This window comes from Triticum urartu, chromosome 4 (assembly GCF_003073215.2).
Source record: "Triticum urartu cultivar G1812 chromosome 4, Tu2.1, whole genome shotgun sequence".
Taxonomy (NCBI): domain Eukaryota; kingdom Viridiplantae; phylum Streptophyta; class Magnoliopsida; order Poales; family Poaceae; genus Triticum; species Triticum urartu.
In genome coordinates, this window is record NC_053025.1 from 340,140,371 (window position 1) to 340,162,809 (window position 22,439).

At 44.6% G+C, this 22,439-nt stretch overlaps 1 protein-coding gene across 1 annotated transcript in view; it reads right to left on the reverse strand.

Moving 5' to 3' along the window:
* Positions 1–228: 228 nt before the first annotated feature.
* The window catches only part of LOC125554746, a 102,254-nt gene continuing 80,043 nt past the window's right edge, over positions 229–22,439 (reverse strand). Inside the window, exons 2-6 of the mRNA XM_048718187.1 lie at positions 2,332–2,537; positions 2,238–2,277; positions 1,973–2,158; positions 1,811–1,846; positions 229–625 (exon numbers count right to left, since the gene is read on the reverse strand). Coding sequence (XP_048574144.1) covers positions 545–625; positions 1,811–1,846; positions 1,973–2,158; positions 2,238–2,277; positions 2,332–2,537 — 549 coding nt within the window. The 3' untranslated portion in view covers positions 229–544. The remainder of the gene's footprint in view (positions 626–1,810; positions 1,847–1,972; positions 2,159–2,237; positions 2,278–2,331; positions 2,538–22,439) is intronic.

Sequence of the window (22,439 nt, forward strand, 5' to 3'; positions counted from 1 at the left end):
TAGTAGCAAGTTTCATCCATACATATACATAGTTTCATCAATATTACACAATTTCATCCATAGGTAGCAAGTTTCACAAAGTCAAAACTATCTTATTACAAAGATCTTCTCTGGATCTTCTTCTTTTCTTCCGACCTGCATAACAAAAACACTAAGAAAAAGAGAATGGGTTAGGAGTAGAAATGTAGCATTTCACTTGGTGAAATGCAATACTGTAGGAGCCAGCACTTCAGATCAAGACAATCTTAAATTAGTGTAAAGTTATGACAGATCCGTGCATGTGTACATAAAGCATCCAGCGATGCGAAATTGATGGGATCATGGGAGCCATCTGCTCTAACAAAACAATACACATGACGGCAATTAACCATAGTTGTACGTCCTAGCTACTCTAGCAAATACTCCTACTCTATTGCAATACAGAAGAACATTGTGCTGCTGTAGTAGGTAGAGGAGTAGGAACAACATGCTGCCTGTGGGAAACTGATCCAAGGACGCAACTGGTGGCCGATGGGCTTGGCCGGCGCTGCTCCAGCAAGGGGCGTCACTCCGGCGAGGAGGAGGCCCGTGCAGCGAGGAGGATGCTACTCCCAAGACTCCCATGCATGTCATCCTCAGGATTTACCTAAAACATATAAGCAACAAGGATGAGTACAAAGAATCAGCAAGTTCATAAAGGAATAATAAACAATACTCATATCAATATACCAAGACTCGGTTAACACCATACACGCATTAGTGTTCAACACATATAATGGTGCCCTACATGCCTACATGCTCATCTCATTTCATTGCGTATACCGGTATAGCTTGAGTGAACGCCCGTCGACATCCACTCACTCCAATATGCCCACCAAGGTAGTGCACACCTTCATTCACTATCATCATGTGTGCAAGTATGCAAATGCAAGCATAGTACTTGAATCAACATATCATGGTCATCGCCATCGCCATCGCCATCATAATTAACATCATTGACATGGAAGATATCATATATAAAAATGGAATGTAGAGATTATGCAAGTCATTATCCCATTGTGAACTTGCCTCAACCACGGGGCACAAATTGTGAGGCAAATGGTTCCGAACTCAAAGTACCCACACTTGTCATCAAGCATATATCCCAGTCACAGCAAAGCATGGTCTCAACACATAAGAATATATAATTTAGTGGCGCTCCTACGCACAAGACCCCAGCTCATACGTACGTTATCACATTATAAGTCTTCATATCATCAACGGTGACAAAATCTTAGAGTATAAGTCTAGTTACAATCACCAAGTCAAACGTAAAATTCTGTCCAACATAGTACAATCATCTTAATAATTTCATAGGATTTAGTGTATAACACGAAATCTAACAAATAATATATGTTTAAGCATCTGCAGAATATCCTCTACAATTTTTGTGTTGTGACTTTAATTTAATTAAACCTCTCGCATGGCCTAAACTGCCATACAACAAATTCTGCACCCCAGGAACATAAATTTCGGGACAGAAAACTAAAATGATGGCTGCTCTCAATCCGTACATCCAAACGAAGCAAATAAGTACTCTACGGAAACCTTGGAACTTTATCTAAAACTTATGTAAAGGGGCCAACTCTAAATTATAGGCATAGCTAACTCATTTTTTAGATAGAAGCTTGCTGTCCAGAACTGTCAGGCACTGCAGTTTTTAACTGAACCAAGTTCGGTGATGTACAGCAAGGGAAAACCAGTGTACAAGAGCATTTCTAATCCTCACGTGTAAGATAAAACAGAATTATAACTTCCAAACTAACTCCTCTCCCCAGGTTTAATTGCTTACACGCATATAGACATGTTCCTCAAGCTGTTGGCATACCTGAACAGGCAAAACAGGCCACATCAAACAATCCAGCCAAGATGCTAACCCACCTACAGGAACTATGTTGCTCCAGCGCTAAAGATCGAACCAAGAGTGACACAAGGAGTTGGAGAAGCAACAGACCGGAGGTGGGCCGATGGCCAGCAGCAGCCCGTGCTCCGTTGGCAGCAGCGGCGGCCACGACGACGCAAGGAGCAGGGGAGTGGGAGCAGCCTCCACATGGCAGCGACCACGACGAGAAGCGGCGCCAAGAACAGCTGCAATCTCACAGCGATGGCAATCACGCCACCAGCAGCAGCGACCTGACGGCTGCGGCCTCCAATGGATAAGATGAGAGGAAGACTTGGAAAGGGAAATAGAAGGAAAACTGGGCTTGAGCACAGCGTACAGCGGCGCAACGGGCGCGAGGCAGCGTGGGGCGGCGGCGGCGACGCGGGCTGGGCGCAGAGAAGCTCGGTGCTCGGCTCCCATGGCGGCGGCGGATCTCGAGGTCGGAGCGACCGGCGACGAGGCTTCCGCGGCTGGGCGGCGAGCTTGTGGGGAGGTGGCGGCGCGTGATGCGACGCAGGCAGTAGCGCGAGGCGGCGGGGCTCCTGGGGTCCGGTGAGGTGGCGGCGCGCACCGGCGGGCGGAGGCGAGGTGGCGCAGCGGCGCGGGGTCGAGGGAGGCGGGGTCGGGCGGCACTCGGCTATGGGGTAGGGGCGGATCCGAGAGAGGGCATATAGATAGAGGAGGTGGCGGCAACGGTTTTTTTATACCTGCAAAAAAAATAGCCCCCTCTTTGCCGTGTGCCAGGAGATGGCAAAAAATCTTTGTCGTATGCCAGAAAATGGCAAAAAGAGGGTGGAACGTTACAGTGTACTGGCATCCGTTGGCACCTATACCAGCAGACGGCAAAGAAATAACAGATGGCAAAGACCTTTGCCGTCGCCAGTTCTTTGCCGTCTGTTGTTTGGTAGCTGATGGCAAAGACCTTCTTTGTGGTCCGCAAGCAGACGCCAAAAGACTGGCAGACGGCAAAATCCTTTATTCCAGTAGTGGGCTACATCAACTGCGTTAACCTAACGCTTTCACTTTCGGTCTATGAGGGTACGTGGACACACTCTTCCCCTCTCGTTGCTATGCATCTTCTAGATAGGTCTTGCATGATTATAGGAATATTTTTGAAATTCCATCCTATGTTCCTCAATAATATCGTAGAGTGTGAACCATGAAGAAGTTGGAATACAATAGATATAACACTAATATAAATTTTGAATGAGTTCATAACAGTACTAAAGTGGTGATTTGTTTTATTGTACTAACGGAGCTTACAAGTTTCCTATTAAGTTTTGTGTTGTGAAGTTTTCAAGTTTTCAAGTTTTAGGTAAAGATTCAATGTACTACAGAATAAGGAGTGACAAGAGCCTAAACTTGGGGATTCCCAAGGCACCCCAAGATAATATTCAAGGACAACCAAGGAAGTAAGCTTGGGCATGCTTCGGATGGCATCCCCTCTTTCATCTTTATTCATCGGTAACCTTACTTTGAGCTATATTTTTATTCACTACATGATATGTGTTTTGCTTGGAGCGTCATTTTATTTTATTAGGATTTGCTTGTTGTTTGAATAAAATATTAAGATCTGAAATACTTAAATGAGATAGAGTCCTCACATAACTAAATAATTATTTGACTACTCATTGATCTTCACTTATATCTTTTTAGATTAGTTTGTCATTTATTCTCGTGCTTCACTTATATCCTACGAGTAACTGGTTGAATGAATTGAATATCATAAATCTGAATTTATATATGTTTCATATGCTTATCCCATGGGGAGTAATGACTTCACATATAAGAAGTAGAAGTGGTAAATTTATTGAAATTTAGCAAACATAGTATTGGTCACTTGAACAATTCATGAAAGAATATTAAAGGAAAGAGAGATTTCATATATAAATATACTATCTTGGACATCTTGTATGATTGTGAGCCCCATTAATTATTTTCAAACTTGAGCAAATTAGTTGAAGTTGGACAAGGAAGACAACATAATGAGTTATGCTTAGGTATATTTGTATAGAAGTTGTATTGATATGGATCCTCCAACATGTGGTGCTTGCTATTAGAATCTTTTGCTAGCCAAAATTTCTGTACTAAGCGGGAATACTGCTTGTGCATCCAAAATCCTTAAACCAAGTTTCTTCCATGAGTGTCCACTATATCTACCTATATGCGGTATTTACCTGTCATTCCAAGTAAATTTGCATGTGCCAAACTCTAAACCTTCAAATAATAATCTGTTTGTATGCCCGAATCGCTTATCTAGCGACTGGGGGCTATCAGTATCTTCCATGCTAGGTGGGTTATTCTCATGATGAGTGGACTCTGCTCATCATTCACGAGAAAATGGCTGATGGCCGGGATGCCTAGTTCCATGCTCAAATCAAATCAAAATATGATTGCAAACAAAACTCCCACAGGATTGTTGATAGTTGGACAATACTTGTTGTTTCGGACCAGCCGTGGAATATGCTTGTTGGTGGTGGGGGAATAGAAACTTTACGAGGAAGTAACAGGGAAATATTAGAATACCTCGACTACCTAACTCTTTCATTTCTTGAGTAACAGAAGCAGAGGCAGAAGAATGCCTTCTGGAGTCAAAAGCCCACACCGAACAAGCAATATGTCATTTGCTTGATGTACCAGCCAAGCCAGTTCTTTTTTTCTAAGTTCCCTTATCCTTAGCACAAAAGTAAAAAGAAAATGAAATAGAGTTTGTATTTGCAAATGCTCGGGTAAATCATGCTTTTGTTATGCGAGGAAAGTGAAAGGAAAGAGGGAAAGGGAGACATTGGGCAATCCGGAATAGATGAAATCACTGTTTTTTCTCCTTGTAATATGTCCGGTTACATTCCAAAGATGAATCAGACCAGGGCTTTTTGACCATCTTTGAGTCATAGCGAGACGGCTCTATCTCTTTTCACAAGTACAGCCATAAGTGCAGTTGCGGGCGTCAACGATCAGCAGTGACAATAAAAAAGTTGTTTTATCTTTTTTCACTTTTTGAGGTGTTTTGCCTAGTCTGAATTTCCCCTTCTTCTATTTGATCAAGATGGATAGCAAAAAAGCATCTTATTCTTCAGTGTTGAGATAGAGTGACTGTAGACCCTCTTCTCTCTTTTAGTTAGCCTTACTTATTCCAATTCCTAATCTATACCATAAAGCAAAGCCCTTTTTGTGCAAGGTTCTCTTGATGACTTTATTTGAAAACGGAATCCAAATATCAACAAAAAGATGAAAGGAAAGTCTTGTCGATATGAATTGATCTTCAAGCCAATGACAATGCTTCGATTTCATGTGAGCCCACGACCCCTCGATCGCTCTCAGAGTCAAATAGGCCCAAACCGGGTTGTGAGCTCAATGAAAAAAAAACTATTTTTTGAAATTGCCTGCAAAACCTCCTTGCGAGCGTTAGCGCCATCTCCCGATGGATATTTTTTGCGCATCTCCAATAGCACATTTCATCGGAAAAGGATCGAACAGGAGTCATCGCATCGTTTCTGGATCTTCGATACCAACCTCTCCATTAATATTGATACTCACTGCACGTCCTTCTACCACTTGTTTAATCCAACCTCTCCACTTCTCACTAAAGAAAACCCTTTTTAAGAAAAACCTCTTGTAGAAAATCCCCAGGCGTCCTTGAAGTGAACATAGCTCCTTAAGGTTTTTAGGAGGAGGCATTTCGAGTATGGCCTTGATTTTACTCAGGTCGATTTCTATTCCCCGATGTCGAATGACAAAGCCTAGGAATTTGTCTGATGAGACCATGAAGGCGCACTTGAAAATGTGTCTAGCATGGAAGATAGTGAGAACTCTTGGTTGTTATGTTGACAATGAAAGCATACCTCTCAAAATTATTTTCATCTCTATTTTAAAAGCTTCGAGCTTTCGCACCTCTGCAAATCCCTGCTTCCCTTTGCGAAGGGCCTATCTTTTACTTTTATGCAAGAGTCAGTAGTACTCCTTCTCATTCCAACCTACTCTTTAGTTGGCAAGCATCATGTGATGGGGAAAGATCTAAGCATATATGTTCATTCAAATATATTTGATCATGAATTATTATTATTGACAATTATCTATATGATAAGTAAGTTGGGAGGCGAAACATTAAGCCCCTATCTTTCTCTGTGTTCAATGGATGATATTTGTTCTAAAAATATGCTTTGAGCGGTAGCAATCATGAAAGACTATATGATAGTTGACGGGCAGGCCGCCCCTACTCCGGTGGACTAACGCCACCGACAAATGTAGCGACCAGACCTCAAACAGTCTGATCTCTGTGCTCCGGTGTCATCCCTGGATCAGTAATGCTGACACCACACCGTACTCGGAAGATTTATAACAGAGTAGCAATCACACACTTATTACATCGAGTGTCTCAAAAGAGAACTTATTACAATAAACATGGCTTAAGGCCATCTAATAACGATAACAGCTGAAGGCTTGGAAGATAAGTGAGTCAATCAACTCCAACGGCATCACTGAGTATAGAACCACGACCTAAAACTCCTTAATCATCGTCTGAAAAGTCTGCAACATTAACGTTGCAGCCCGAAAACGGGTCAGCACATGGAATATGCTGGCAAGGTAACACATAGAGAATAATGGAATGCAACAGCTATACTATATGCATATTTGGCTGGTGGAAAGCTCTATGGTTACTGTTTTTGCGTAAAGCCAATTTTTCCCTACTTCAAAGGAATAAATTAATTACTATCATGGTGGTTGTTAAACATTGAGAATGGTTGACAGCATTCTCAATCCCAATTAAGTAGCATCATTAAAAACCATCAAAATTAATTTAGAGTAACATGGTGATATTCACATGATAATCCAGGTACTAGATACTCAAGATGTCCATAACCGGGGACACGGCTAACCATGATTAGTTTGTTACACTCTGCAGAGGTTTGCGCACTTTTCCCCACAAGACATGATCGCCTCCGTTTGGTTTCTCGCACTACATGGTGTTTGAGAAGACGGATGACCGAGACATAGTCTTTCAGAAGCGCTAGCACCTTACGATCGGATAGACCGTACCACCTACATCCCCTACATCTGCTAGTCTACCACTATAAGAGTTCGCACAACTTAGTCAACTATGCTAGAGCCCATAATGGCTTGTGGCTGCACACGGAAGTTTCTAGTATGAATAATCTCATGATCCCTTTGAGCCTGGGTGGCGGTCCAAAGAAAACAGGCAAGTCCTGGAAACCCCAGGTGCCTCAATCCACCCAGATGTGTGTTAGGTTGCCACCTTAGATAAACCATTAATTATCAATCTCACATCTGTCATGGATATCACTCACCCAATCCACGTCTACTAGTATAGCATGGCATAATAAGCAAACGTAGAAGTAACTCCCAAAGGATTGATAATAAACAGGTAATAGGTACTACCTCATCTACTTCCCATCCCACAATTTAATTAGATCCTAATCATGCAATGTGTGAGGATTGATCTAATGCAATAAAACTGGGTTGTAGAAAAGGTATGATCAAAGTGTTACTTGCCTTGCTGATGATCCGCGTAACCTAGAGATTCAACGTAATAGGCGGCGCACTCCGGATATTCTATCGCAGACAAACAACAAGCATACAATAAGTACTCATCTAATGCATAGGTAAAACTCAAATAGAAGATCTAACCAGAAAGTTCAACTTAAGAACCCTAGTTGGCAAAAAGAATCAAATCGAACGAAGCAAAAGAAATCAAACGGCGAAAGAAAACAACTTCGTTCTAGCAATCTGGATCTAGGGCAAATTTTACAGTAGGAAAAACTTGTTTAAGTTGATTATTCGGAAATAGGGTTTCGAGACGAAACTCCAGGCGCTTGAATCGCCTGATTCCGATAAACGAGCAAAAAGTTATACTAAAACGAAAATCGGATCAGAAATCGCGATCAGAAAATAACCGCGGAAAATCCGACGAAAAAGACAAACGATGAACAGATTTTTTTTAAAAAAAATGCACGGAAAACGAGGCGGCGGAGAACCTCGAAAGTCGCGCAGCTCCGGCGGCGGCGGCGGCTGGGGCGGCGGCTAGCTAGGGTTTGGGGCTGGTGGCTGGGCTCCTCCTCTCGGGCTTCGGCGCCTTATAAAGGCCCCCGGCCAGCGGTGTCCTGGCCGGTTACGGCCCGTAGTCGGTTCGCATTTTTTTTAAATCCGCTCGGAAGAAAAATAAAAAGAAATACTAAACGGACTCCAAAAATCACGAAATAAATTTTGCCGGGTTTCTAAAATCAAGCCCAATAAAGTGAACATTTAGCTAGGCCCAAACTACAACTTTGAAAAACGCGCATTTTTCTTAAATTCAAATAAAATACCGAAAAACTCCGAAATAAAACTTATTTGATTTTTTATTAAATTCTCAATATTTCTATATTTTGGGAAAGTCATTTTATTCCCTCTCTCATGTTTTTGTAATAGAAATAATTGATGATAAAATAAATAAAATCAAATGATCTTGTTTACATAATTTGAGAAAACTCAAATACGTAAATAATGAAATCCCCAACTCTCTCCGTGGGTCCTTGAGTTGCTTAGGATTTTCTAGGATCAAAACCAAAAGCAAAATAAAATATGATATGCATGATGACCTAATGTATAACATTCCAAATTGAAAATTTGGGATGTTACAACAAAGTGGAACCGAAGGAGCAAGGATCACGAGTAGCCTATGGACTGAAACTCACTGTGAATGGTTCGACACAAACGACATGTTTGGAAGGGCAATGACAGTCAACATCTTATAGCCCCCTATTGTGATAAAAATAAAAGATCAAGGCTTCGGTATGAACAACTGAATTGTTAGCAATGTACAGTCAACATCATTTTGTTTTGAATTTTTTTTGAACTTATTAAGTTTCTATGTATGAACGTACAAAGTTTGCAAGCATGAACTTTTTGCTATGGGAAAACTGAAACATGCATATACGCACTAAAGACTCTGCCTGCTGAGCATAGTATGATAGAAAAATGAAGCAACAAGTTACTGAGATTATCTACCAATAGTACATGATGTCTGACTGAAATATGCAAAAGACAAGTCACAGTGATGAACTTATAGTTCCGTTAGTTAGCCAAGCTTCACATGTAAATAGTTGAAGTGAATCTGTGGCACTAATCAACATCATGATTCAGCGTTGACTGGTCAGAACATTTTTGTTTAGCTGTATTCAGTAGAGGAGAACATGAAAATAGAAATCACCGACCTGATCGAGCATTGAAAACTTTCTGTCTCTATTCAATATAAGTTATTAGAAAGTTTGAACACATAAAACTACTATAGCTCAAACTATGATGCGCATCTTCAAATCATCTCATACTATAGGAAGACCATGAAAAAACAGATGTAATTGGATTTACGACCGGCAAGTAGATGAACTGAACAGAATACAAATACCATGTTGTGCTATACCAAGAACTTGGAAACACAAATGAAATTGAATTTATGATCGGCAAGTAGATGAACTAAAACAAAATACAAAGATACATGAAAACATGAATGGGGAAGGCAAGAACTCATTGCTACGTCATTGAACGGCCTCATCTATCGGCAGTGAACGGACTATGGCACCGGCGGTGAACGGCCTGGGAGCTGCGGTGGCGTGAGGGTGGATAGGGGCATTTGCATCAGGAAACTCACGAAATAAGCTTACCACCGTGTGGCGCCAGGCAACAAAGATTCGCAGTCTTTGAACTGAAATTAAATCAAGAAATTGAATTGAGTGTGTGACGAGATAGTTAATGTGAAATTGAACTGAGTGTTTCACATCACTCTACAGCACACCAATGCGCACACACGACCAGTAGTGAAAATCACCATTGTGCATCAACAAGCTCGGGGGGCTCAAATCTCCATGGCACGGGAGCAAATTGCCAGCAATATTTTATTAATTCGGCCCTTGGTGTCGGATGGATCTTCACTTGTGTAATTACCTGCACAAGGATTAGCAGACCAACATTTGAGCACACACTGAAACACTTTGATCCTACATCTTAGATCGAACCATGTAGGACATGAGTATAATACAGCTACCACATTAACATTTTAGAAAACAAGATGGGATCGAACTTGAAGAGGAAGACTAGCTGAATTGAGAAAGTAAACTGATTTGTCACATTATGTTAAAAAATAATGCAAACATTTCATTTTTTACAGTAGGCCTTTTGGCATTTTCAACTGTAGTTCAATGAAAATATACCAAACACAAACTTTTCCAATCATAGAACTGCAGAAATATAGGAAAGTTGAACTATTGTATTTCTATGGTGCACTACACATAATTAATAATTTGAAAAATGCTTATCTTATCTCACTGAACTGGTCACACCTTCACTGGAGTTTGCTTGGAGGTGCAGGAACTTTGACATGCACGGTTCTGCACGTTGAACTCCTAGCAATCTCACGCCTCTGCAAGCCATTGAGCAGCTGAGAGGAGGGAGCTGCTCCACCGGCTAGTGTGTATTGTGACGCTGGGCTACCAGAGCTGTGCATGGATAGGCTCGACGGTGAGTGCACAGGCTATAACTATATGCATGTATGGCTGGTGGAGGCTCTATGGTTATCATTTTGCAGAAAGCTAGTTTTTTTCCTACAGCAAAGGAATATATTTTATTTAACTACGAAGTTGGTTGATAAACATTGAGAATGGTAACCCCATCTCAATCACAAATAATAATCAATAACCCAACAAATTAATTAAGGTAGAGTGATGAGATCAACATAATAATTCAAGCACCAGATACTCAAGATGTCCATAACCGGGGACACGGCTAACCATGATTAGTTTGTACACTCTGCAGAGGTTTGCACACTTTTCCCCACAAGACTCGATCTCCTCCATTATATTTCTCACACTGCATGATGTTTGAGAAACGGATGACCGGGACACAGTCTTTCAGAAGTATTAACTCTTTATGACGGGTAGACCGTACCACCTACAATCCCCTACATGTGCTAGTCTACCACTGAAAGAGGTCACACAACATACTCAACTATGCCAGAGCCCATAATGGCATGTGGCTGTACACGGAAGTTTCCAGCATGAATAACATTATGACCCCTTTGAGCCTGGGTGGCAAACCATCGGATGATCGCACGGATTCCCCGGGATCTCCTTGGACAACACTGGGTTCCCCAGGTGCACACAAACCAGTCCACCCAGATGTGTATTAAAGTAGCCACCTTAAGTTAAACCTCAATTACCAATAATCTCTCACACCTGTCATTAATTCTCTCAAATCCAAACCACGTCTACCAGCATAGCATAGCAGTATAAACATACGTAGTAACTCCCCAGGTTTGAATGCAAGGCAATAGGTTCTACCTCATCAACTACTTCCCAAAACCCACAAGTTATCAAGTCCTAACCATGCAGTGTTTGAGAGTTGAAACTAATGCATAAAAACTGGGTAATAAAGGGGTATGATCAAAGTGTTACTTGCCTTGCTGATGATCTGAAAACCCTAGTGACTCATAGTAGCATGCTTCACACTCCGGAAACTCTATCGTGAACAAACAATAGCATACATAAGCACTCAAGCATAAGATGCATGGTAAAACTCAAAAGAAAAGATCCAAGCTGAAAAGTACAAGAGAAGAGCTTCGATTTGCAAAAAGAATGAATCGAATCGGAGCTACAAAACTCAAACTATGATCAAAAGAAGTTCAAATTCAAATCTGCTTGAAACCAAAGTTTAATTTGTCAAAACCATGTTCAAGTTGATTATCTGGAAAGAGGGGAACAAGACGAAGATTTTGGCGTTGGTTTCACTGGATTTGGACAAAGGAGTAAAATGTAACAAGGGCTTCAGGGACTAATTTGTGATAAAAGTATTCGCGGATAGGTCCCTGGCCAAAAAACCTAACGAACGAATGTTTGCTAACAGAACTAAACTGACGAAAACCGTTCGCTAATACGGATTAACGGGCGAACGTCCACTAATTAGATCTGATCAGAAAAACCAGGAAAACCCTAACCCTAAAAAAACTGAGAGAAAATCGGGAGTAAATCGTGAAGTTTTCTTACCGGTTAACCGGAGAAAAATGCCAGCGACAACAGCAAGTCCGGCGCGGCTCCAGCAATCGGCGGGGCGGGGCTTCGGCGGCAGTGACGGTCGACGGCGGCAGCGGCGCGTAGCAGCAGGTGTTGGCGGGGCGGCAAGGCGCGGCGCGGCTACGGCGACGAGAGGCGGGGCGGCTTCGGGCGGCGGGGTGAGGTGGAGGCGGGGATAAAGTGAGCCACTTTGGTCAAGCGATCAACTACTACCCAGATAGAATTATATCCCGATCGTGTTCTGAGTAATCAAGTGATAAAGTCCATGCCAAGTTTATCCCACTTCCATTCAGGTATTGGCATAGGCTGAAGTAATCCTGCTAGCTTCTGATGTTCTGCCTTCACTCTCTGACATACATCACATACTGCTACATACTCGGCAATATCCTTCTTCATACCTGTCCACCAGAAATGTTCCTTCAAATCCAAATACATCTTGGTGTTTCCGGGGTGAATCGAGTATGGCGAGTCATGATCTTCCTGAAGTATTAACTTCCTGATCTCCGTGTTATTGGGAACATATACACGATCCTCAAACCATAATGTTTCGTTCTCATCCTCACAAAAACCCTTGGATTTTCCTTTGCTCATCTTCTCCTTTAGCTCAGCAATTTCCTGATCATCCTTCTGAGCTTCTCAAATATTTCCCAATAATGTGGACTAAACCTCCATTGCTGCAACAAAACCTCTTGGAACTATCTCCAATCGAAGTTCCTTGAGATCTTCGACTATCTCCTGCGGCAATCCTCCGCTTATGAGTGTATTGACATAACTTTTGCAGCTCAAAGCATCTGCTATGACATTTTCCTTTCCTGGATGGTAAAGTAGCTTCATATCATAATCCTTTATGAGCTCCAACCATCTCCTTTGCCTGAGATTCAACTCCTTCTGTGTGAAAATATAATTCAAACTCTTATGGTCCATGTACACATCACAACAGTTTCCAATAAGGAAATGCCTCCAGGTCTTGAGCGCATGCACTACGGCTGCTAACTCCAAATCATGCATGGCATAATTCAACTCATGAGGTCGAAGCTGCCGTGAGGCATATGAAACAACTCTTCCGCCGTGCATAAGTACACCTCCAAGTCCTAGGCGAGAAGCATCGCAATACACTTGGAAATCCTTGTGTATATCCGGAAGAATTAGCACTGGGGCTGTAACCAAACGTTTCTTCAACTCCTGAAACTGGCTTCAGAATCTTCGGTCCATTTGAACCTGGTGTCCTTCTTCAACAACTCTGTCATGGGTTTCGCAATCTTGGAAAAATTCTCAATGAACCTCCTATATTATCCTGCGAGTCCTAGAAAACTGCGGATCTCTCCTACTGAGGTGGGTGCCAACCACTCAGTGACAGACTGAACTTTGGTAGGGTCTACTGCTATACCTTCTCCTGATATAACATGTCCAAGAAATCCAACTTCCTTCAACCAAAACTCACATTTGCTAAACTTGGCGTATAGCTGATGTTCCCTGAGCTTCTCGAGAACTAAGCGTAAATGCTCCTTGTGTTCCTCTTCATTCTTCGAGTACACCAAAATGTCATCAATGAACACCACAACAAACTTATCCAAGAACTCCATGAATACTTTATTCATCATACTCATACAATAGGTAGGGGCGTTAGTCAATCCAAAAGACATGACCGTGTACTCATATAGCCCATACCTTGTGGTAAAAGCTGTCTTAGGTATATCCTGTTCTCGGATTTTCAGCTGGTGGTATCCTGATCGAAGATCAATCTTGCAGAATACTTTGGCTCCCTGCAGATGGTCAAACAAATCATTGATCATCGGTAGTGGGTATTTGTTCTTCATCGTCACTTCATTCAGTGCCCGATAATCAACAACCATTCTCAAAGACCCATCCTTCTTTTCAACTAAGAGCACTGGGGCTCCCCACGGTGATGAACTTGGTCGAATATAACCTTTCTCCAATAACTCCTTAATATGCTTCTTAATTTCCTCCAGATCATTGACGGGCATCCGGTATGGTCTCTTCGATATTGGTCCGGTGCTTGGCAAAAGTTCTATCAAAACTCTATGTCTCGATCTGGCGACATGCCTGGTAATTCCTCTGGAGACACATCCAGGTAATCCTTCTCAACAGGCACTTCTTCCTGAAGAACTCCCGAGAGAGAATTTACTTGGGTCCTCCTTGGCGCATGACTGGATACATACTTGATCCTCTTTCCCTCTCGGGTGATGAGTAAAATTTACTTACTAGCACAGCCGATGTTTCCTCCGTACTTCGATAACCAATCCATGCCTAGTATTATATCCAATCCTTGTGACTCCAAAATTACTAGGTCTGAGGGGAAAACGTGGCTACCTTGTTGTTGTTGTTGCTGTTGTTGTTGCCTTGGTTCTGGACCAGTAGCTACATCAAGGCATTCTGTTGTTGGATCAACTGGGTGAGCTCCGGTGGGAAGACAAATCCGGGGTCACATCTCAGAGGCATCTGATAGGTTTAGAGGGGTGAGAATAGAATAGAGTGAGATCTAAAGGGACAACACTACCCATATGCACATGAGACAAAACACATTCATTATCACACCACTCAATTCAAACAAGGGCATACAATCGATCTAGCTATGTTACAAAATACTCGGACTATTACTATATGCATGCGGGAATACTACTGATAATCTGGTGGTCGACTAGAAATTTTGATCGGAGGAAGACCCCATGATATCTGCTCCAGCTTCGTCTTCGTAATCATCATCACTATCAGGGTCGGAGTCGGTGTCGTCGATGATGATGTAGTCTTCGGGATGGTTGTCCTCTCCTGGCGCGGGGTCTCCCATGAATATTCCTAGCTCCTTCTTTAGTTTTCATTCTTCTCCAATAACACTACAATTTCCTCTTCGTATCCATCACGTGTAGACTTGAGTTCCTCTTCTAGCTCCATGTTCCTGGTCATCAACTTCTTCATGTCGATCATGCTGGCGCACATCTGGTTCTCCTGACGACGAATGTGTTGGTTTAACTCCTGGATGTAGGCTGCAATGGATTTATCCCTCCTCGTGCAAATCATCTCCCATTTCTCATCTTGGCGTCCACATATCTGGTAGATGGTGTCCTTAAGATCCTTGTGATAAACTGCACCGATCCGCCCCATGGCGATGTGGGCTGCCGTGCTCTTTCCTAGACTCCAGGTTGGTGCATCAAAGGAAAACTCTATGGGCTCAGTAACTGGCGTGAATGTCCTTCCTGGAACATGAAATCGAATCGTCCAATGCTCCTCCTCTGGTAAAGTGGCGGTGTAAGTCCCGGTGAAGCTTAGTATCCCAATGCTTAGGTACTTAGGGGGTTCCTTCAAGTGTAGTCCAAAAGGGGTGTCTTCATCCGGTTGAGCAAACTTGTTCCTTGGGTCCGCCATCTATAGAGTAGAAAATGGAGAAGGGTCAGAAATGAGTAGACAGAGGGTCCTATGGCTTATCTTAGTGGTCGCGTCCTACAGTCAGCGTGTGCTCTGATACCATCTTATGGCGATACGACCTCAGACGGTCAAATCTCTGTGTATAAGTGTCATCCCTGGATCGACAATGCTGACACACACAATACTCGAGGATTTATAACAGACTTCAATCACACACTTATTACATCGAAAGTCTCAAAAGAGAACCTATTACAATAATATGGCTGAAGGCCATCTAAATAAGATAGCATCGGAAGCTTCGAAGGTAAATGAGTCCACCAACTCCAACGGCATAGCTGAGTGCACGACAACGACCTAGCACACCTTACTCTTCGTCTGAAAACTCTGCAACATAATACGTTGCAGCCTGTGTAGGTCAACACACGGAATATGCTGGCAAAATAACACTATAGAGCAATGAACATGAAACAATTAGAACTATATGCATGTATGGCTGGTGGAGGCTCTATGGTTATCATTTTGCAGAAAGCTAGTTTTTTTCCTACAACAAAGGAATATATTTTATTTAACTACGAAGTTGGTTGATAAACATTGAGAATGGTAACCCCATCTCAATCACAAATAATAATCTATAACCCAACAAATGAATTAAGGTAGAGTGATGAGATCAACATAATAATTCAAGCACCAGATACTCAAGATGTCCATAACCGGGGACACGGCTAACCATGATTAGTTTGTACACTCTGCAGAGGTTTGCACACTTTTCCCCACAAGACTCGATCTCCTCCATTATATTTCTCGCACTGCATGATGTTTGAGAAACGGATGACCGGGACACAGTCTTTCAGAAGTATTAACTCTTTATGACGGGTAGACCGTACCACCTACAATCCCCTACATGTGATAGTCTACCACTGAAAGAGGTCACACAACATACTCAACTATGCCAGAGCCCATAATGGCATGTGGCTGCACACGGAAGTTTCCAACATGAATAACATTATGATACCTTTGAGCCTGGGTGGCAAACCATCAGATGATCGCACGGATTCCTCGGGATCTCCTTGGACAACACTGGGTTCCCCAGGTGCCCACAAACCAGTCCACCTAGATGTCACTACAAAAAAAAAGACACATCTGTGACATTTTGGGCCGAACAATTTTTTTTTCTGTCATACATATGACACTTCTATGACGATAATTGTGGCAAAACCCGGTATCATCATAAATGTGGTGGGCTCCTACTTCTATGACAAAAAATCATGACAGAAAATGGGCTTTTCATCCTGGGCGGGCCGGAGACGCAGCTGCATGACATTCTTTGGGCGTCCATGATGGAAAAAACCGTGGTAGAAGCGAGGGCGAGGAAAATTTCGGGGAGTTCCCGGTTACGGTGGGAGGTCGGGGGCCGAGCGATGCGCGCTTCTCTCGTACACGTACGCGCGTGTGTGCGAGGCGTTGGCTCTAACTGAACCCGAGCGAGGCGTTGGGCTCTAACTGAACCCGAGCGATTGCACTGCAGGCTACGCGTTACTGAACCCGAGCGATCGATCGATGGCTGTTAACTGAACCCGATCGAGCGATTCCTTCGCGACTGCTGCTAACTGAAGCTGATCGATGCTGCCTCCCGGTGGGGGTGGATGAACAGGACCCCGTGGTGTTGCCTCTAGATGAACAGGACCCCGATCGATCGAGCCGGTTGGGGCTGGATGAACAGGACCCCGTGGAGGGCTGGATGAACAGGACCACCCCGTGGAGGGCAGGATGAACAGTAGATGGTGGAGGGAAGGATGAACAGTAGCCCGTGGAGGGGTGGTTGAGCAGGAGCCCGTGGAGAGGGCTGGTTGAATAGTAGCCGGTGGAGTAGCGCGCGGTGGAGGCTGGATGAACAGGAGCCCGTGGATGAACAGTCACAGGTGGAGGCTGGAGGAGGTCGACGGTGGATGAACAATAGCTCGTGGAGGCTGGAGGGGGTCGACGGTGGAGATGAACAGTATCCTGTGGTATGCCAGGCCTCGTTTCCATCGCCTATTCCGTCCAAGACCTCCCGATGAACACGACGCATTCCGTTGCCTCCCCATGAACACGACGCATTCCGTTGCCTCCCCATGAACACGACGACGACACTGTTCTCCATTACGACCCAACCATCTACACGAGCCCTGGCCGTACGTATGCGCTAGTAGGCGTTCGAGACCCCGCCCGTATGTACACATACATGGCCGTATTTTCTTTCTTGCACCCTGGCCGCCTCTACACCCGTATGTACACGTTCGCGACCAGAATGACAACGCTACATACGCTTCGACCAGGTGGGTCCCGACTGTCAGGCACTTCCTTGCGTGCGAAGATGTAACTGGTGGGTCCCAGCAGTCAGGGGGCGAAATACGGTGGCCTGTCTGGTGGGTCCCCGCTATCAGGTGGAGGAATAATTATTTTGCACGTAATAAGGAGGCACTTCCTTGCTGCGGCCGTGGACCCAGCTGTCAGCCTCTCCACGTACAGTCCACGTCCGATGGAAGCCGTTCCTTGACCATGTTGACCATGCCGCGCCGAGAGCACCAGGGCGGTGGACGACGGCGAGGCCTAGGAAGGGGACGACGCGGAGCCAGGGAAGACGCGGCAGTGGATGCCCACGCGTAGAGGAGTACGAGGGTTCACTGGTTCGCTGCGGTGTGAGGCTGCCGTCGCCGCAGAATAACAGGGGGTGTGGGTGAGTAGAGGGATGGCCTGGCCAGCGGTGGGAGTAGTAGGGGGCGGTGAGGCCTCCACCGCATCGCAGCCGGCCACGGGAGGCAGGAGCACGAGGCACGACCGACGCTGGTTTGGGCGGCTGGAGCAAGAAGACCAGAGGTTGAAGAAGCACTACGGCCATTGGATGGACATCGTACGATCACTGGAGCTAGAATCATGCATATTGACTAAGTTGACAAAGCCCTCCGTCTCCGTCAACTTAGTAGGCCCACAAGTTAGCCTGCCACTACACTGGGTCCCAGCTAACAGGGGGAGTATTCATTTTTTGTGCATAATAAGAAGGCACTTCCTTGCGTGCGAAGATATAGCTGGTGGGTCCGAGCTGTCAGCGGCGGTAACGTTCTTTTTGCGAAATATAGAGGCCCTTTCGGTGGGTCCCTGATGTCAGGTGGAGGAATCATTATTTTGCGCATAATAAGGAGGCATTTCCTTGCGTGCGGCCATGGACCCAGCTATCGGCCCCTCCATGTAAAGTCCACTTCAGATGCATGTCGGTCATTGACCATGTTGACCAGGCCGCGCCGAGAGCACCAGGGCGGTGGACGACGGCGAGGCCTAGGAAGGGAACGACACGGAGGCAGGGAAGACTTGGCAGTTGTTTCCCACGCTGAGGGGAGTACGACTGTACGAGGGTTTACTGGTTCATCTGCCGTCGCCGGAGAATAATAGCAGGTGTGGGTGAGTAGAGGGATGGCTAGGCCAGCGATGGGAGTACAGTGGGGCGGTGAGGCCTGTGCGGCAGCAGAGCCGGCCGCGGGGAGGAGGGAGCAGGCAGTCCCGCCGGCGCCTGTTTGAGCGGCTGGAGCAGGAAGAGCAGAGATTGAAGAAGCACGACGGCAGTCACTGCTTGTGCATCAACCTTTTTTTAGGAAAGCCTCAAATCTGTGGAAAACAGCATACAACCCATCTGCCATTATTTCTAATAATTTACAGCCAATTTGCTAATTATTAAGGTTTTTTTGGAGCCCATATTCTTTTTGTTAGCATTACAGCCCATATTGTGGCCACGGTTAAAAAATTATACAAAATTTTGCATATTTCGGTGCGGTCTGAACTGTTTTTAATCCCGAAATTTTGACTCACATTCAAACTGATTTTAAAAATAAATGTATATCAATATAAAATCCAACAAATTCTCCACGCATAAAAATTAATGTAATTTCAAATCTCAAAATGAAAAAAGATATTTGAAACTAATTGCCGGTTTGATGTGTTTTAAAAATGTACATCCCATTTCTCATTACTGATGGGCCATTTTCTCGGCCAGCCGAATGAAAGCTCTCCTCGTCTTGAAAGATTTGCAGCCCAACAGGCCTGACAAAGCAACTTACTTTGCAAATAAAAAAAACTGGGCTGTGGCCGTGGACCCAGCTGTCAGCCTCTCCATGTACAATACTCTTCCGATGGAATGTTGTTGACCACGTTGACCACGCCGCGCCGAGAGCACCAATGCGGTGGATGACGGTGAGGCCTAGGAAGGGGACGACACGGAGCCGGGGAAGACACGGCAGTGGATGCCCACGCGGAGAGGAGTACAAGGGTTCACTGGTTCGGCTACGGTGTGAGGCTGCCGTCGCCGCAGGGCCTGGCTAGCGGTGGGAGTTGTAGGGGGCGATGAGGCCTCACCGGCAGCACAGCCGGCCACTGGAGGCAGGAGCAGGCGGTCTCCCCGGCGCTGGTTTGGGCGGCTGGTGCAAGAAGAGCAGCGATTGAAGAAGCAGCAGGACCGTTCGATTCAAATCCAACGGTTACTGCTGCTAGAATCGTTTGTTGACTAAGTTGACAAGCCCTGCATACGCGTCAACTTAGTAGGCCCACAGGTCAGCCTCCCAACCGGTGCACCCCAGATGTCAGTGGGAGGAATCATTTTTTTCGTTTAATAAGGAGGCAGTTCATTGCGTGCGGCCAGGCCAGCGGAGGGAGTAGGGTGGGCCTGGGAAGCCTGCGCGGCATCACAGCGGGCCACAAGAGGATGGAGCAGGCAGTCCCGCCGGCGCTAGTTTAGGCGGCTGGAGCAGGAAGATCAGAGATTGAAGAAGCACGTCGGCCGTTGGATGGACATCCAACACTAACTGCTGCTAGAATCGTGTGTTCACTGACAAAGCCTTGTGTAAACAAGTCAGCCTCGAAATCTGTGGCGTGTACAACCCATTTGCTATTATTTTTATAACTTTTACTCATTTTCTAATTTATATGGAATTTATTGCAGCCCGTTTTCCATTTTTAGAATTGCTGGCCATTTTCTGGTCAGTACCAGGGTCAAAAAATTAACTAAATATGTGGGAAATTTTGAAAATTCGCAAATTTTTGCTGGGGAACAAAATATTCTTAATCCAAAAATTAATAGCCATACTAAAACAAATTTAAAAATAAATTAGTATTATGTCATGTTAAATCCAATGAAATACGTATAAGATATCAGTGAAGAACAAAAACAAAAAAAGAAACTTATATCCCATTTGCTATAAATTTTTTTGGAATTTTCAACCCATTTTGATATTACTTTTAACAGACATTGACCATACTCTTAAGCCAGGCCAGAATGCATCCCTCCTCGTCTTGAAAGATTTACAGCCCGGTAATTTGGAGAAAACAAATAGGCCTAGCTTGGGTATTCTTCAAAAAGAAATACTGGGCTACCTATTTTCCCAAAGAAGTGGTGCATGAGCATTTAGCTTTATTTATTTATTTACTTACTTATTTATGTTTAGGGGACCATGAGCATGTACCTGGGCCGGATTCATGTGAGAGCCTCCCTTCCAGTTAATTATGGACTTCTCTATTGGGCCTTCATCAGTGGGCTGCATGTTATCAAGAAGTGGAAAATGTGTTCCGAGTTTCAAAAAAAAATGTGTTCCGCACGATAAATAGTATGCGCTACGTACGGTACGGGGAACTAAAGGATCGAACCGTGCAACGACTTCCAAAACATTGTGTTTGTCGTTCTAACAACACATTTATTCAACCAACAGACGAAATATACTACTGATTGTACATTGAAAACAGCAGTAGCAGCAACCAGGGCTGGGGGTGCAACAGAAGCAGTAAGCAGGCCAGAAGAGTGAAGAAGCAACTCTCTCTTCCAAACCAAACATCAGCCATCATTACAAAAGGGCTACCAAAAAAGAACAAGTGTATGCATCAAACTAAATAAAGATCCTACTACACCAAGTGTACGCATCTAACTAACTGGCTCAGTTAGACGTTACTATTTTTTTTGAAACGGAGGCAAAAGAATTGCCTCGTCGATTAATTAAGAAGAAGAGAATTGCCTGGTTAATCTATGGAAAACCGGGCTAAAACCGAAGACGTTACTATTTATTAAGCTGCAGTGGAGTCGCAGATGGAGAGGAGTGGGAAACTTCACTGGTTCGGGTGCGCGGCAGCACGGCCGCGGTGCCGCCCACGGGAGACAGGAGCAAGAACAGAGGTTGAAGAAGGAGCACGGCTGTTGGATTAACATCCAATGGTCCAGCTGCTAGAATCATTTGTTGATTAAGTTGACAAAGCCATGCGTACACGTCCGCTTAGTAGGCCCACAAGTCAGTCACCAAATCTGACGGGTCCTAGCTGTCAACGGGATGAATAATTTTTTTTGCAAAATAAGGAGGCACTTCCTTCCGTGTGAAGATACAACTAGTGGGTCCCAGCTGTCAGGTGGAGGGAACATTTTTTTTCAGCTTAATAAGGAGGAACTTTCCTTGCGTGCGACCATGGACCTCATGGGTCCCAGCCGTCAGGCTCTCCACGTAAAGTCCTCTTCCGATGACTCTTGTTTGTTGACCATGCCGCACCAAACGCAGCGAGGCGGTGGACGACGGCGAGGCCCCGGACGGGAACGACTCGGAGATGGGAAAACGCAGCAGTGGAATCGCAGATTGAGAGGAAGAGAAGGGTTATAACTGGTTCTGTTGCGGCGTGGGGCTGTAGTCTGTGGAGAATAACAAGAGGTGTCGAGGGGTGGAGGGAGAGCCTGGCCGGCGGTGGGGTAGCGCTTCGCAGCGATGCGTGCTAAGCAGAGCCGCTAGCCGCCGGAGGCCGGACCAGGCGGTCCCGGCAACGCTGGAGGAAGAAGACGAGAGATTGAAGGTGCATGCCGGCCGTTGGATATAAATCCAATGGCTGTGGATGACACAATCATTTGTTGACCAAGTTGACAACGCCCTGCGTAGGCTTCGACCTATTGGCCCACATGTCAGCCTGCAAAAAGGTGGAATATATTTAACCCATGTTTTTTAGAATGTACAGTCCATTTGCTGGGCTGGGTGAACAAATAATTTCGCGTCAATCAGGCCCATTTATATTTTCTAAGAAATCCCAACCCATTTGCACTTCCTTGAAAT